Source organism: Fusarium falciforme, chromosome 2 (genome assembly GCF_026873545.1).
Source record: "Fusarium falciforme chromosome 2, complete sequence".
Taxonomy (NCBI): domain Eukaryota; kingdom Fungi; phylum Ascomycota; class Sordariomycetes; order Hypocreales; family Nectriaceae; genus Fusarium; species Fusarium falciforme.
In genome coordinates this window covers 32,986-51,939 of record NC_070545.1, presented here as the reverse complement: position 1 = coordinate 51,939, position 18,954 = coordinate 32,986, and the positions used below count along the sequence as shown (strand labels likewise).

The 18,954-nt window shown below is 27.0% G+C and overlaps 1 protein-coding gene across 1 annotated transcript; it reads left to right on the top strand.

Annotated features, from left to right (window-relative positions):
* Positions 1 to 906: 906 nt before the first annotated feature.
* Positions 907 to 2,623, top strand: NCS54_00195300 (Quinidine resistance protein 1; the record flags this gene model as incomplete). The annotated part of the gene is made up of 4 exons (XM_053147565.1): positions 907 to 1,460; positions 1,512 to 1,993; positions 2,041 to 2,222; positions 2,387 to 2,623. 4 exons carry the CDS (start codon positions 907 to 909, stop codon positions 2,621 to 2,623), a joined length of 1,455 nt encoding a protein of 484 aa, XP_053003540.1.
* Positions 2,624 to 18,954: the final 16,331 nt, after the last annotated feature.

The following is an 18,954-nucleotide window of genomic DNA, read 5'->3' as shown; positions in this document are numbered from 1 at the left end:
TCTTAGCTACTTAAAAAGGTAAAAAGCTATTATTAGTAATATCTAATATAGCCTTAGCTATATTATTCTCTATATATTCCTATTAAAGCTATGAGATAGATATTTTTTTCTTATTATTAAAAGCAAAAACTAAAAAATATAAAAAAGAGTAATAAGGAGCTTAGTAATTAAACTAATAATATTTTAATAGCATAGCCTATATATATCGCATACCCCACATAACTATATAGAGCTAAAATAATTACCTCTAATTATTTCTATAATTAGTAGAGATAACTTCTTTTAGGTAGCTATTTATTTTGCCTAACTTTTATATAAGTGAAATTAACGAGTTTTAATAGTGCTTTTTTTTTTCTTTTTTTGCCTGGCGAAAGGGTGGTTATGCATAGTACACAGCTGAGTTGGCAGCTATCGCTCACAGCCTCAAGTGGCTGCCGAATATGAGCGATGACTAGACCAAAAAGAACAAGGCGGGATCCACAAGGGCTTGGCGAGATCAAGGCAAGAACTGGAGATGTGCATGTGTTTTTAGCTTCAGAGCCCTTTGGGCATGGCCTACCGGGCGTAATAGACTTGTGTGTGTGTGTGTGTGTGTGTACAGTAAGACAAACCTCCGATGCTCGGATGTAATTGGTGATGTGCAGAAACGAGGAATGCGATTTGTTAACCGACTATGCGCCCGGTTGGCCTATTCTCAACAGAGAAGGTGGTCGAGTGATCGCTGTTCTAGAAACAACAAAATCCGGCCATGACTCACGCGGTGAGATTCCCGTCTTGACGTCGAGAGCGGTGAGGGCGAAAACTCTTCCAGAAGATATATACTTCATAGACCTGTATTTATCCTCAGGAATTGATGTCAATAGCATAGGCTCGTAAGATAAGCCGTTTTCTTATTTCTGCTGTGAAATGGCCACTCCCAACGCAATACTCACTCCCAATTCCCCCGTCCTCGCATCCGCACCGACAAAAGAACTAAACGACGACGCCCCCGATGCCATAGAACTAGGCGCCCCCGTGCAAAGGCGCGAAAACACATCCATCTTCTCGCGGTGGCAGAAGCGATGGATCTCCCTCATAACCTCCTTCGCAGCAATGTTCTCAACCCTCAGCAGCTTCGTCTACCTCCCCGCCCTCACCCCCATATCCCGCGACCTCAGCGTCTCCATCACGCTCATGAACCTCACTGTCACATCCTACCTAGTAGTCGCGGGCATCGCGCCCGCGTTCATAGGCGATATTGCAGACCAGAGCGGCCGCAAGCCCGTGTACATCCTCATGTTCCTGCTCATGCTGGCGGCGAACCTGGGCATGGCGAATCTGACTAGATGGAGCGTGCTGCTGGTGCTGAGGATGATACTGAGCACGGGGGCGTCAGGTACGGTGAGCGTTGCGTATGGTGTTGTTGCGGATATTACGACTGCTGGGGAGAGGGGGTCGTTTATCGGGACGATCTTTTTGTTGTAAGTGGCGGCCAACAACCCACGACAGGGTTTGGACTCATGAGAACCCAGCACGACAATGGCGCCGAGTTTGGGGCCTGTATTGGGAGGTATACTTGCAGAGAAACTCGGCTGGCGCTGGATCTTTTGGTTCCTCTCCATCCTCACTGGAGGAACCCTCGTGATACTAGCCCTCCTTCTTCCCGAGACGCAGAGAAAGATTGTCGGAGATGGAAGTCTGCCAGCCAGAGGGATATACTGGAGTCTGGTATCCCCAAAGGCCTCAAGGTCAACTCGACAGAGCCAAGGAGATGCCGAGCCTCGTGAAAAGAGAGGCTGCCGATTCCCCAACCCTCTGACCTGCCTCCCCGTGCTCATGGACAAGGGGTCTCTCTTCTCGATCCTGATCGGAGCCTTGCAGTATGTCAATATCATGACGCTGCAGACGTCGCTTGCATCGCTGAGCATCGAGATATACGACCTGAACTACCTGCAGGCGGGCCTCATCTACATCCCCTGCGGAGTATGCTCAGCGGTGTCTGCAAAAGTCACAGGTAAACTTGAGTTGAGCACCCCGACCACAGTAACTGATTGATAACAGGCAAGTATATCGACTGGAACTTTCGCCGAACCCGACACAGACTAGGCGTAGAAGATGCCCGCAGCGTGGGAGACATCGAAGGCTTCCCTCTTGAACATACTCGCCTCGAAGGAGCCTACCTCCTCACGATAATATGCGCCCTAACAACAGTAGGCTACGGCCTGGTCGTCGAGTTCAAAACAGTGAGATCCTAATCCTCTTATAGCCCTTCTAGAACTCACACTGCCAAGCACATATCATCGATGCTAGCGATGCAAGCCCTAGCAGGTCTTACAGCGGGAGCCTTATTCACGGTACTTTTCCCCCTCCCCAGTCGATCCTTTCACCCGCTAATCTCGTCCCGCAGATGACAGCCACCCTCATCACAGACTACAACACGCACCGCTCGGCAACAGCTCAAGCGGCGTCCAACCTCATCCGCTGCGTGGGCGCGGGAGCAGGCACGGCGTCGTTCGAACCCCTCATCCGCGCGATCGGTTCTGGCTGGGCGTTCGCGATCTACGCCATCCTGGTCCTGCTCCAGGTGCCGTTGATTTGGGGATTGAAGAGGAACGGCATGGCCTGGAGGAGCAGGAACAAGTGAGACGGACGACTCAGATGAGGGGGGGAAGCCCACTAATACGTAATTCGGAACATGGACTCCGGGGGAGGCTGGACAGGGAGTAGTTTTATTGCGGTTGCCTCACGTGATGACCACACTGCACAATAGACTTCCCGGCTCGGAAGGTTCACTGAGGGGTTTTCTTCCCTCCTGCAACTACCTCACGGGGAGTCAATTGCTCGCCTCAGCAGGTATCTCATCATCTCTCACGCAGTCAAGACTCGAGTTTCACCCTCCCACCTTCCCTCTATATATAGCACTACTATAATATACAGACACTTGCCTCCCTACGAGGGAGCGCAGACGGGCCCTCTCTGACGCTGTGGTCTAACACGCTTACGCATAAGACCGCAGTGACAGGTGACCCATTGCGGCCAAACTACACACACTCTGTCCCTCTTCACTGCGTGAGGTCACCAATAAATCCACTTTAATACATGAGCACAACAACGGTCTCCCCCGCAAAAAGGGGCGTGACAGGTCTTGTCCTCAGCGAGCACGAGCAATGAAAACTAATTTATTGCACTGTTTTAGATATAGATTTGAGCAGTTTCACCTCTTCTCTACCGCCTTGGCATCCTATCTAAGGGTTCTTTTTTCTTGGCCTGGCTTCGCTAAAGATTGTGGCCTTGTTCGGGGGCTCCAGGGTAAATTTCTGAGGAAGGCGTTACCATCCAGGACCACCTATTGGATAACCCCATGTCAGACAATTGGCCCCACAGGGATCATTGATGGCACCAGTCAATTGATAAGAATTATCTAAAGAACAAAAGAAATCGAACAGCCATGTGTTTGGGCATAGCTATTTAAGCTCATATCATTAGGATTATACGACAGGCCAGATGTGAAACCGGATAGTTACATCCGGTCACACGAATGTTATGCAATAAAGACCCATGAGTTGCTTATCTGCCAGCAGCAGCCAAGGCAGATATAACCGGCAAGGTGCGGTATTTTCTTAATTAATGTTACTAGAAATATACAGACTTATTGCTACTTAGTAGCTAAACCTATAGTAATACTAAAATAGTTATATACTTTGCTATCTAAACTGCGTGTTGCTTTAGTTAAGCTAAGGTGGCTTATTAGGGGGTTACGTAGCGTATAATCGGCTATGCTGCGTTTAACAGGGACCTAAGTGGTGGTCGGTGATTAAATAACCTTCTTTGTGTTACTTAAGATATATAACCTAATAAAATACTAGATCCGGGAGGGGAGATTATTATGTCTTTATTATAGCCTGATAGCTCTTGGTGTTATGGACCTCTCTGTGGAATAGAGAAATAAGGCTAGATGGCAAGTAGGGCTTAGGTTATACTAGCGAGTCTGTAATTATTATAACCAAGTTATAATAAGATAAATAAAGTAAGTTTATTATAAGGTTAATATATATAATTGTGATAATTATATATTTCCTAAGGTGTGACGATGGTGTGTTTCCCAACGGATAAACCTGGTCATACTGGGTTTATGTTGGCAGAGAGTGCTAGGCGTAGTCTGAGCAAAGGCGGGTCACGTCTGGTAATGTGCTCAAGGGTATTCAGTGTAACCAAGTTGTATTAATAGCTGAGGTAGCTAGTATATAAGAAAGTGCAATGAATGTGTTCTATATACTTGGCTTCCGTGAGTGAAGCCGATCGTGATGGGGCGCGATGTCGTTCTAGGACCGAAGCGGCCTAGGAACGATGTCGGTCCTGGATATGTCGGTCCTAATGTGATTGGTGCGTGAGAGTTGGATTTGTGGAGACCACGTGACGTAGCCGCGAGGGTTGTAACATAAGGGATAAACTAGTCGTGCTAGGTTTATATTAGTAGAGGGTATTAGGCATAATCTAAGTAATAGAGTATAAGTTATATCTAGTAGTATATTTAAGGTATTAAGTATAACTAAGTTATATTAATAGCTAAGGTAATTAATATATAAGAAAGTATAAATAAATATATTTTATATACTTAAAGGTAGCATATAATTATAAGTTATAGCTTATAGTAAGTTATAAGTCTTTTTATAAGCCTAGGTTAGACTTATAGTATATACTATAAGTTATTAATCCTAATTAATTATCTTTTATAGAGGTCTATATAATTATTTTCATACTATAATATAATATCCTTTTTTTATTAGTTCTTATCCTTAAGACTATTTTTTATAGCTATTTTCTTTTAGTTAGTAACTTATATCTATAAATATTCCCCTTTTATAATATAATACTAGAATCTAAAGCTATATATAACCGCAAAGTATAAGCCCTTTTAATTAAAAATACTAAGTTCTTTATTATACCTTATAGCTATTATAAACTATAGTAATTAAAATATTAAGCTAAAGAAGGCTATAAGTAATATACCTAATATACTTATTAGGGTTAATAATATAATAGTTATAGGATTATTTTACTTAATAATAAGTTTATATTTTTTAATATAGAGGGATCTTTATATTAAGGTTTATTAGTAATTAATTACCTTACTTAAGAGAAATATTAATTTAAATAAAAAAAGGAAGTTATTAAGTTAGAATTAATTACTTTATAATAATAAGTAAATAAATAATTAAGCTATTTAATATGCCTTTATTATTAAACGAAATAGCTAATTAAGCAAGGTAAAGAAATACTTTATTATAATATTAAGACTTTAAATAATTTGTTGGAGAAACAGAACACACCAACCGCGGCTAAAACTTTTGACGTAACTTTCTTCTAATAACTTTCAAAATAAGGATCTCACATACTTTTCCCATAAATTAAATACCATATAAAATAATAGGGGCAAATAATTAATTAATAGTGATGAAGATCTTCTCGAGAAAAGGAAGCCCAAAGCTCCCCGTTCTTGATCCGACCGCTGAAGAAGATGATGATGGTCGAAGGTCTAAGGCCTCTGACTCCTTTTCTACGTACAAGAAATTGCCCAATGGCCCAAAACGGCTTAGCACCCATTTCCCCCAACTCAATAACTTAAAGATAATAAAAAATATAAAGTCTTTTATAATAATTAAGGCATAATTAGTAAGAGCTATAAATATTATTACTTAAGGTAAACTCTTTAACTTTTTTATTATTAATAAAAGTTTCTTAAGAGTTATTATATATTAATAAGATATTTTAATAATTTTTATATATTTTTAAAGTCTAAGTAGTTCTTTTATTTAATAAAATATATTATTTTATTATTTATTATATTTATATTAAGGATAGCTTTTATAATATATTCTTTTAATTTATTAACTTTAGGTTTTAATTTATTATTAGTTTTAACTTAAATAATATCTTATATTAATTTAAATAGGGAGATATAAAAAATTAAATAAAAATTAACCTTAGGAGGTAAGTCTAATTTATAATTATTTTTTAAGATGTTTTATTTAATTTTATAAGATTTAATATATTTATAATTAAGTTATTTATTTTATTACTTTATTTTAATATTTTTTATTATAAGGTAGATTATATCTCTCTCTAAGAAGATTAATCCCTTAATACTTTTTTTATTAATATAATTTATTATTTTATTTTTAATATATTTAAGTTTTATTTTTATTTCTTTATATAGGTTTTATAGCTAATTACTAATAAGAATTACTTTAGGGTTAATAATTATATTTTTTATTTATTAATAAGTATCTAAGGTAATTCTAAAATTAATATATGCTAATATAATCTTTATATTTTTATTTATAGCTATATTATAAGCTAGCTATATAGCTAATTATTTCTTAACTTAATTAGTTTATTTATACTTAATATAATATTAAAGGTATTATTTTAGGGTTTAATTTATATATTATATTTATCTTTTTATAATATACTATAAAGAGCCTATAATTAATCGCTAAGTATTTTATAAGGCTTTAATAGAATTTTAAAATAAATAATAATTCTTAGTTTATAATAATCTTAAGTAATATATTATATATCTTAGTAATATAAAAATAAATAAGTAAATTCTTTAGTTATTATTAATTCTCTATAGGGTATAAAATAAGAAAATTTTATAAGTTTATATATAATAATAAGAATATTATTATATAAGTTTCTAATAGCTAGTTTTTTTAATAAGGGTAATTTTATAATAAAGTCTATATTAATTAAATCCTATAGTTATTTTATAACTAAGAGTAATTATAGCTTCTTATAAGGTTTATAGTATTATATCTTAGTTTTTATATAGAGATTATATTACTTAATAATTATTAAAATGATTTTCTTTATATAAGAGAAAATAAATATTATCTTAACTTATTTTAGGGTTTTATTAATTCCTTAGTATTTATATAATTAGTAGTTATATATTTTATATATAAACTTATAGCATAGTTTATTTAAACCTTATTATTTATTAGTTTTTTCTTTATCTAAGAGTTACTTATTATATTATTAGATCTATTATAAGAGTAAATTATATTCTTTTATTAAATAAGTAATTTTAAGGTTTTTTTATTATTTCTAAATATATTAATACATAATATAGTCTTAGTTTTATTTATAATATTCTTTTAAGAAGTCCCCTTTAAAGTATTTATTAATATACCTTACTAACTTCTTAGGGTTTCTATAGTTTTTATTATAAAATTATTTAATAATCTATTTTTTATATTTCTTTTTTAAGAGATAAATTTATTCTTAGGATACTTACTTAATTATTTTATAATATCTTTTATAATAAAATATTTTCCCTTATACTTAATATAAAAGTTTATACTTATTATAATATTATTATAAAGCTTAGGTTATTTCTTTAAGGTTTTTATAATATATAACCTTATAATAATAATAACTAAAAATAACTTAGAGGGCTTTATTAAAGATAAAGAGTTTTTTTTTATATATTTATAATTTATTTTTCTTTTATTAATATCCTTATAAATCATTAATAAAGTCTATTACTTATTATTTATATTTCTTAATAAATATAAAATACTTTAATAAGGATATTAATTACTAAGTTTATATAATAATTTTTTATTTTAAATATCCTTTTAATATATAATATAATAGTTATTTTATTATCTTAGTTTTACTAATATCTAAGTTAGGTTATTAATAAATAATATTAGCCTTATTATTTTTTATTTCTTTAATGTAAATAATTATCTAATTAAATTCTAAAAGGTATTTAATATATTATAAGTATTATTTACTAAGTTTTTAAGTTTTTATAAAATAAGTAATATTTTTATAATTTATATATACCTTAATTTAGTATTTATTTCTAAGAAAGTAATATTTAAATTCCTTAAAGGTATTAATTATTATAAGAAACTCTTTATTATATATAAAATAATTAAGTTTTATTTTATATAATTTATAGGAATAGAATATAATAAAATATAAGAGTTTTTTATTATATTATTATTTAATCTAAGCGCTTAATATAAAGTCTAAGATATTTATTTTAAGTTTAATTTATTAAGATAAGTTAAATATCTTAAGTATTAGTTCGCTTAGAATAAGCTCTTTAATTATATTAAAGGCTTATTTTGTCTTATCTTTAAATATAAATATTTTATTTTTTTTTATAAGATTAATTTATAATATAATAATCTTCTTAAATTTCCTTAGGAACTTATAGTAATAATTAATTAAACTAAGGAAAGCTTATACCTTTTTAATATTAATTAGTTTTTTTTATTCTTTAATTACTATAACCTTCTTAGGGTTTATATATATCTTATTATAAGAGATAATATATATAAGGAATTTTACCTCTAAGGCATAGAATTTATTTTTCTTAGGTTTTATTAGTAACTTAGCATCTTATAGTATTTATAATACTTTATAAATATATTTTATATATTTTTTTTTTATATTAAAGAAAATAAGGATATTATCTAAGTAATATATAATAAATATATCTTAATACTTTTATAATATATTATTAATTATTTATTAAAATATAATAAGTATATTTATAAGTCTAAAAAGTATAATAAGGTACTTAAATAGTTTATATTTTATATAAAAAATTATTTTTTATTTATATTTTTTTTTAATTTAAATAAGATTATAAGCTCCCTTAATATTAAATATAATAAGATATTTTATATTAAAAAATTAATCTTTTAACTTATTAATAAAAGCTAATAATATTTAATCCTTAATTATAATAGTATTAAGTATCTTAAAGTTAATATAGAGTTAAAGCTTTTTATTTTTTTTAAAATAAATATAATAAAATATTTAATAAATAACTTATTTTCCTTAATATATCCCTTTTATAATATATCTTTAATATATTTCTTTAATATTAATAATTATATTTTATTAACTAAATAGAGTTTATTAAAGCTAGGTTATTTTTTATTAATAAACTTAATTTTAAGGTTATAATATATATATTTTAATAATCTAGTTTTAAGTTTTTTTATAAAGAGTTTTTTATAAATATAATATTATAATAAAATATCTTTAAGCTATTTTTCTTTTAGTATTTTTTTAATTTATTCTAAGCTTTCTTTTAATTTATAAAATTATTTTATAATATATATAATTATTTATTAATTCTATTATTTTTATTTATTAATAATTTATATTATATCCCTTTAAGTAAAGAGATATCTTATATTTGCCTCTTTTTAATTTCTTTAATATTTTTAATAGAAATTAGAGATCTTATATTATATTTTAAATTATTATTTATTATAAAGAGTATTTTATTATTAAAAAAGAGTACTTAGCTAATTCTCTAATTAAAATATAGGTTATAATATTATAACTATAAGTACCTAAGCATAAGATTATAATACTTATTAGGTATAATATTAAATAATATCCCTTAGTTCTTTCTTTTAATAAAAACCTTAAGGTAATTAATCTTATAATTAATAACTTTATTATTATAATTAAAAGAGGTTCTTTTTAGGTTAATAACTAAATAAGGTATTTATTTATATCTCTATAGTAGCTTAAGCTTATTTATTATTATTAGGTTAAAGTAATTTTACTTAGCTTTATTATTTATTAAAATATTTAATTATTTTCCCTTAACTTATATTTTTAGTTCTAGGTATTATTACTTATTTATTTTATTTATAAAGTAAAGGGTTCTTTATAATAATTCTTTCTTTTATTTATCTATTTATTGCCCTATATTAGATAGGGTATTTAGTTTTTTAATATTATATAGATATAATAATTAAATTTATATTTACTATCTATATACCCTTTATAGTTATAATTATCTTCTAAGCTATCTTATTAATACTAATAGCTTTCTTTTATTATCTTATCTTCTTTATATTATATATTACTTAATTCTAGGTAGACCTTATTAAGGTCTTTATACTAAATATAATTAATATATTCTTATAAGACTTTATTAGTTAATCCTTAGTTCTTCCTAAAGTATAATTAAATTCTTTTATATTATCTTTTATCTTCTAGGTTTTTTTAATAAATTAAAAAATTAAATCCTTTTTTTATTATTTATTTTATTTATTTATAGGTTATAAGGACTTATTATTTATATTATAGGTATATTTCTTTATAATATAATATTACTTTTATATTAAGAAAATTTTTATTTAATTCTTATTTTTATTTTATTATAGTTTATTATATTATAATAATAAATTATTATTTTAGGCTAATAGTTCTTTTTTTACTTAGATAGAATTATAAGGTAGTAGTAATATTAATCTCTTTATATTATTTTTAAATCTTATATTAAAAGGTTTTATAGGCTAAGTAAGGTCTAATATTAGGTTATTATAGTTAGACTAAGAAATAATTATTTTTTTTATTTATAATATATATACTATATTAGTAATCCTTATATAATACTTATAAGATTTCTTTATATTAAGGGTATATTAATATAATATAGGGGTTATCTTTTAAGTTAAGCTATAGTTTAGATTATTAAGGGTTTATAATAGTTTCCTTATAATAAGCTTAAATATAAATATCTTTTATATTATTTATATTTTATTATTTTTTAGCTAGCTAGATATATTAAGTATTTAAGCTTAGTTAATAATATTTATTAGTTTTTTTTTTAATAAATATCTTATAGTTATTTTCTTAAAGTATTATATAGGGGTTATATTATTATTATTAGGTTTTAATAATATTAAGTTCTTATTATATTTATATTTCTTTAAAGTATTAATTATAATTAATAAGTTTATAATACTTATTTAATTATATAGTAATAATAATTTATAATATATTTAGAGATCCTAAGAGTAATTTAATATATCTAAGTATAGCGATTATATATTATCTTATTTTAGTATTTTTATTATCCTTATTATTTAATTTTAATAGAGGTTTTTATTAATATATATCTATAAGGTATCATTAATATATCTTTAGGGGTTTAATTAGTTTATAATAATATTCCTTTATAATATTACTAATTATATAATTACCTTTTACTTATTTCTCTATTAAATGGATAGCTTAATATAATATAATAATTTCTCCTTGCTAAGTATTAATCTTATTATATCCCTTCTAGGCTATTCTTAGAGTCCTAATAATATAGATAGCTATTTAGGGGCTATTATCTTAGTTAGTTATATTTAGGTATTTCTTACTTTCTAAGAGTAATTATTACTCCCTAGGCCTATAATATCCTTCTTAGATATTATATTACTTTTTCCTATATTTATTAGCCTTATAGCCCTTCTTATAATAATAATAATACTTAATGCCCTTAGGTCCTTATTAGGCTACTCTTAGTTCTATAGGTCTAATATATATCTTATAAGAAATTCCTCTATGCTATAAGTATATATTCTTTTTTTATTATTAGTATTAGTTTAAGAAGTAAGGGTTAAAGTCTACCCCTTTTAGCTTATTCTTTTTTATAGCCTATTTCTTATATCTTTTATATTATTATTTATTAATCTTAATAGATATAATAATATATTTATTAAGGTTATTAGGTTAATTAGCCTTATAGAGCTTATTCTTAACCTTTAATTTAAGTCCTTAATAAAAGATTTCTATAAGGGATTTATTATTAAATTTTATCTTTAAGGCTAATTATTTAAACTATATAGCATAGGTAATATAAGACTTAGTTTATATAAGGGTAAATAATTATATAGTAGCTTAATATTTCTTATTTATTAATCTAAAAGTATCTTTAAGTATAACTTTAAAGTTTTCTTAATTTATAAAAATATTAATAATATCTTAGTTATATTTAGCTTTTTTATATAATAAGAAGTCCCTAGTAATAAATTCTATTTATATTATTATAATTCTTTTTATGAATTATCTTATAAATAAAGCTTAAGCTTTAATACTTATAAGCTTAATTAAAAAGAGTTTAAAATATCCCTTATAATAAATTAAAAATAAAATAATATCCCTTATATCCCTATTAAATAATACTAGCTTAAATAGCTTAATTATTTTTTCTAATATCCCTAGTAGGCATAAAATTAACTATAGGTAGCGGTAATAATATAGCATATTATTATATTTATCCCCTAACTTAGTTAATTATAGCATAGAATTAATAGGTCTTAGTAATTATTTCTATAATACTTAGGGGTATATTATATATAAGTAGCTAATTTTAGCTAGTACTTAGGGTACTAAGAGTATTATTATTAGATATATTTATAATAATATAATATTACTTAGGGTAATACTAAGTAATCTACTAAATAAGAGCTATTAATATATAATAATTATATATTTCCTAAGAGATAAACTAATTATATTAGGTTTATATTAGTAAAGGATTAAATAGTATACTCTAAGGCAAAGGGTATAAGTTATATCTAGTAATATACTCTAAGGTATAAAATATAACTAAGTTATATTAATAGCTAAGGTAGCTACTATATAAGAAGGTATAATAAATATGTTTTATATACTTATAGTTTAATCTTTAGACTAATATCCTCTAGCTTTAGTCTAGGGTAAGACTAATATCTTTAATATTTAATCCCTAGACTAATGCAAACGACATTTAGTCCCTTTAGTCCTTACTTAGTTAAAGTATTTCTACTATGTTTTCCTGCCTAGCCTATGTTATAGCTATAATATTAAGCTAATAAGGCAATAAGAAAATAATCTTATTTTTATTTATCTTCGTAATATTCTTTATACTAATAGTATTAATAAGATATCTATAAGATACTAAGATATTCCCTATATATTAGGTATATCTATATATTATCTTATAGGCTAAATAATACTTCTTAGTATTATAGGGTTTTAGCTAATTCCTTATAATAGGCCTAGATATAGATTTCTTATTTATATACTATATCTATATATTCTTATATAATTTAAATATACCTCTCCCTAAGGTTATTTTAATATTAGTTATTATTTTTATTATATAATTAGGAATAGTTTTCTTTTAATTATAATTTTTTATTACTTTTTTAGTACTTTTATTATTAAGAGTATTTCTTTTATAATTCTTTTTATAATTTCTTAATATTATATTTAAACTTAGTTTAATTAATACTAATATTATCTTCTTTTATACTCTAGTCTATATATCTTAATAGCCTACTATATTAATCTACTTTTTATTATTTATAGGTCTTATTATATTTCTATAATGCCTTAACCTAATATTAGAGGCATAAGGTATAATTATATTATGCGGGGTTATTTTATTAGTAGTCCCTATAATTAATAATAAAAGGTATTAAGAATTACTTATTTTTATTATATCTTATAATTTATTTTTTTATAGTTAAATCCTCTTATTATAGCTTTTTTAAAGTTTACCTACTTAGCTAATATTAAGGGTATTTATTACTTTTGCCTTATTAATACTATATCTTTTTTTTATTTAAGTTTTTTAATTATTATAATAATAACCTTTTTATTATTTATTATATCTAATAAGAGGTTTTCTTACTTTATTAATTCTAAGAGTAATTATTATGATATATCTTAGGTTTTTTTAATTATTTCTTTATTTATCTTATTTAATTATAAGCTATTTTAATATTGTGTTTTTATTTATATTTATCTTAGTTTTTTTTTATTTATATATTTTATTTACTTTATAATATTATAATAAATTTAATTATTTAAATTATAATTTAAGGTTTTTTACTTACTTATTAAACTTATTATATTATATTTATATATTTCTTATCTTTTAGGAGGGATTATTATTAATTTAGCTAATAATATATTTCCTTAATATATTACTATTTCTTATAATAAACCTTTTTAATATAATTTATTTTATAATAATATTAATATTTAAGGCTATAATAATCTTATTTGCTTTATTATATAGCTTTAAATATTATAAGGCTAGCTTTAATATTATAAAAAGTATTATTATTTTTTTTTATTTTAATTAATATAATATTATAAGTTATTAGCCTTATTATTATTAAACTTAGGGCTTTATAGTTTTTTTATAAAAATTCTTAATTATTAATTTTAATTACCTTATTAATATAATTAATAAGATTATTAAATTAATTTTCTTTATAAAATTTTACTTAGACTTTTTTAAGTTTAATATACTTAATAAGCAAGTCTCTTAGATAAGTGAGTATCTTAAAAATCCCTTAACTTATATCTTTACTATTTAATTAATTAATATATAACTACTAAATATATTATAAAGTAATTATAAGGCTAGAATACTTCTTACTTTTTAAGCCCTTTAAAATAAGCTAGGATTAAGTCTCTAATATACCGCAAGTATATATATAGTCTCTTAAAAGACTCTTAGCCGCCGGTAATAAGGCATATAGTCTCAATGCGATACTATCCCTAACTTATATTAGCTATTTAATCTAGAGAAATAGATCCTTATTTACTTTATTCTTAACCTAGATTCGCGAGGATTTCCCTTATAGCTATATAGTATAAAAGAAATAGCTAATTAATTACTTATTAACTATAATATATTACTAATTAATATATATTAGGCTTATAACTTTATTAAGTAATAATTAGACCTTAAGATATATTTCTTTTATAAATATAATTACTAAAGAGCTAAGTATAAAGATCTAATTATTATTTATAATTAGTTTTAATTTATAGTAAATATAATCATAAAGTATAATATCTAATTAGATAATCTCTATAACTTTAATAAGATTAGCTTTCTTATAAGTATAATTATAAGTGAAATAGTTATTATAGGTTTAAAAAGATATTTAAAGCTAAAATTAATATAGCCTAGAAACTAAGAATAGATTATAATTATCTAAGTAATTAATATAAAAAGCTAAGTAATCTAGCTATTTATTATTAGCGCGGGCTAATATTACCTCGCTAATTAGTATTAAAATAATAACCTCTTAGGTAATTAGGCTCTTATAATAACCTAAAATAGCTAAATTAATAATAAAATTAGTTTAAAGTAATTAAAATATTTTAATTAATATATAATTAAATAATTAAATAATTATTATTATTTTTTAATTCTTAATAGTTATAAAAATTATTATTTTATTAAATTTAAGAGATATTATAAGAAAAAGAAAATTATTTAGTTTTATATATTACCTTATTTCTCTTATTTATTTTAGCCCCTTAATATTAAGTACTTTAGGCTACTTAAGAAGGCTTATAATTAAGAAATAAAGTATTTAATTAGATATTTTATTACTTATATTTTAAAGATTAAATTCTTTTTAGCCTTTTATACTATATATAAGGCTATTATAATAAAAAGAAATATTAAGGGGGTATTTAAAAAAGCTAGCTTTATTCCTTTTAACTTAGAAATTATAATCTTAAAGCTTAATATTTAGCTATAGATATTAATATTAATTAAAGAAGTAATTAAATTATTAACCCCTTAGGCTTTAAAGACTTTAAAGATTATACTTAAGGCCTAATCTTAATCTAAATACCTTAAAAGCTAGATTAAAAGGCATTAAAGTAGCTCTTTAGAATTAATTCTTAAAGTATTAAAGTCTCTTATAAAGGGAATAAAGGCAATTATATATAAAATAGCTCTTATAAGGGCAGAGATCTAAGACCTTTAATAGATAAATAAGATATTAAGCTAGCACTAAAGGGTAAAAAGGATTAGATTATAGAAAAGAGAAGTAATAATAGTAAAGAAAAGAAGGTAAATAATTAATTAAATAGATATAGATATATAAGTAGTAGTTAAATTATTAAGGAGTAATAGTTAAGGGAGGTTAATTAGATTAGGTATTTAGCGGTATAGTATTTATAGTAAGCCTAGGTATAATATAAGGACCTATTAGGTAGTAATTAAGATATCTAAGGAAGATTATAGTAAGTAGCTTTAATTAATTAAATAATTTATAGTATTTTTATTATAATCTCTAGTTAAAAGGTTAGGATTTTTAAGATACTTACTTATCTAAGATACTTACTTATTAAGTATATTATTAAAAAAAAATAATATAAAAGGTTTTTAATTTTAATTAAGCTTTAAGGTATATTAGAAATATTTTATTTTATATTTTAAGGCTAAGTAGGTTTATTTAATTACCTTAATTTCTCTTTTAGCTTATATCTTTTTATTAATTATTTTAAAGGCTTATTAAAGTATAGCCTTAAAGGTTTTAAAGTTAAAATAGAGATTAATAGTCTTAGGTAAAAGTTTAATAAATAAAGTAATAAGATATTTTTTTATAATAAGTTTAAACTAAGTTATAATATACTTAATAAGTTATTTTATACTATATTAGACCTTATTAAATACTAAGTTAAGCTATATTAAATAATATATTATAAAGGCATATAGTTATATAAGAAATATAAGTAGCTTATAAATAGTTTTATTAAATTTCTCTAAGGAGTCTAGCTTTAGGATTTCTCTTATATCTTTACTCTTTATAGTAGTAATTATAATATTATTAACTTTCTAGATATTATTTAAGTATTTTATATTTTAAATATATTAAATTTTATTTATTTTTTAATAAGGTTATATATATTATTTATTTTAATATTTATAATAATAATTTATATATAAAATTATTTAATATCTTTATTATTATTATTATTTTTTTTTATTAATTATTAATTAAAATAGCCTAAATAGGTATAAATAAATAGTTAATAAATAAAACCTATTATAAATTATTTATAAAAGTCGCCTAAGTAATTATTATATTTAATATTATTTAAGGTAATATAAATAATTTATTAAATAAGAGTTATTAATATATAATAATTATATATATTCCTAATAAATAAATTAATTATATTATACTTAAATAATAATATATTATATCTAATAATATACTTAAAAGTATAAAGTATAACTAAGTTATATTAATAGCTAAGGTAGCTATTATATAAGAAAGTATACTAAGTATATTTTATATACTTAGGCTTTCTTAAATAAAGCTAATCGCAAGAGCATATAATATTATTCTAAGACTAACGCGGTCTAGAAATAATATTAGTTCTTAGTATATTTAACCTATTTTAATTAGTAGTTTAGAACTTAGGATTTATAGGAAATATATAATATAACCGCGAGGGTTATAATATATATTAAGGAAAGTATTAATATACTATAACTATTATTATTATAAAATATAAGATTATCTTAATAACTAAGTAAATTTTAATTCTATAAAAACCCTTTAGAATTTAAAGTATTTTTTTTTTCTTATTTATTTTCCCTACTTAACTAGCCTTTTCCTTAGTTAACCACCGCCTCGTGCTTAGTCTTCTAAGCACTACAGAGTTGCATAGACTAAGCCCGAGTGACCGGGCCGAGCTATCGGCCCCCTCAAGTACGAGGTTAGGTCCTCTCAGGCATAAATTTCATTCATTCATAGGCCTGCCGCCGCCAATTTGGTCTTGAACAACGGACTGGGACATGGTTTTAGGGAATACGAGATTCGGGAAGGCCAAACTGTTTGCTACTTGTCCATCGTTCGGCCAGTTCCTCGGGTTTGCTTACTCTCACTCTCTTAGGCGCCAAAGAATGGATGAATCATGAATCAATCAATTGACAAAACCTGCGTGATAACTACCCCCCAAGTGGATACGAAGAGGCCTCCCTCTTGGAGCCAATGCAGATCATAAGCAGCCACAGAGTTACCTTTTGCCTTTTCTCCATTGTTCAACATCCGGATATATTTGCTTATATTCCTGCAAAGGGTACGCATCGCGTGTTGCTACTGTATAGAGGAGGTGAGCGCGAGGGGGTTACATAGTAATCACAGTGCAGCTGACAGCCTATTCAACCTTCGGTGCTAAATATAACTGAAACAAGGGTATCAGCCACAACCTCAACATGCAATAAAAAGCTCGCCTGAGCCATGATCCTTGGGCTCACGTAAGCGACGATAAAGAAGGGCACACATGGTGCAGTTCACTCCCAGCTTCAATCTCGTGTCAGCTGCGCCCTTTATTGGCATTACTGTCTGACAAATAAATTATCCATACGCTAGAGGTTGAAGCGGCTAGATGGGACAAAATCGAAAACATTTCTATGAGAGGAGATATCTGAAGAGTTAAAAGCAGTGCGCGCCCTCCCTCCAAAAGTCGCTGAACTCATCAACGCCCAACGTAACCCCATTGCCAAATAAGTACAACTTTCAAGCCCCCAATCGTTTCTCAAACCACCAACAATGCAATTCTCATCGGCCAAAGTTGCCATCGCACTGGCAACTGCTTCATCTGTCGTCATGACCCAAACTCCTCCGGGTTTTGTTCCAGCCACGGAGAAGAATTTACAAGTGCGATTTAAAAGTGAAGAGGTAGTTCCTGGAGCAATGGAGTCGAAGTTGAGTAAGAAATCAACCTGATGGTATTTACATGTGTGCTGCAGCCAACTAACAGAAATCTCTTCAACAATTAGTTCTGGGGAATCACCCAACTCTTGCCTTTGATTCTTCAGGAGAGCAGTCATACCTAGCTTTAATGTTGGACATCAGCGTTGTGCTGAAACCCAACTCGACTGCGACAACACTCATTCATTGGATTAAGCCGGGTCTCCGTGCTGAGAACGGCGAATCCTTGCTCGGATCAGAATCTGTTGGTTCTCTGGTACCCTACATAGCTCCCAACCCTCCTCCCGGACAAGTCCATGATTATCCTGTCCTGCTGTTTGAGCAACCGCCGAGCTTCAATATTCCAGGAGACTATGAATCATACTTCGCCAATATCTCCGCCAGTATCAACAACCGGATTGGCTTCAATGTAACCGAGTTCACAGAATCGGTGGGGTTGAAGGGAGAGCCTATCGCTGGGAACTGGTTCCGCGTGTCTACGCCGGAACAGGCTTCGAGTCAGGTCCCAACAATAACTTCTACCAGTACGGAGGCCGCTAGGTCGACCCAAAGCAGCCCGACTACGGCCCTGACCTCAGGCGCTTCAAAAGACTTAGCTGTAACACAGATGATGGGACTTGCA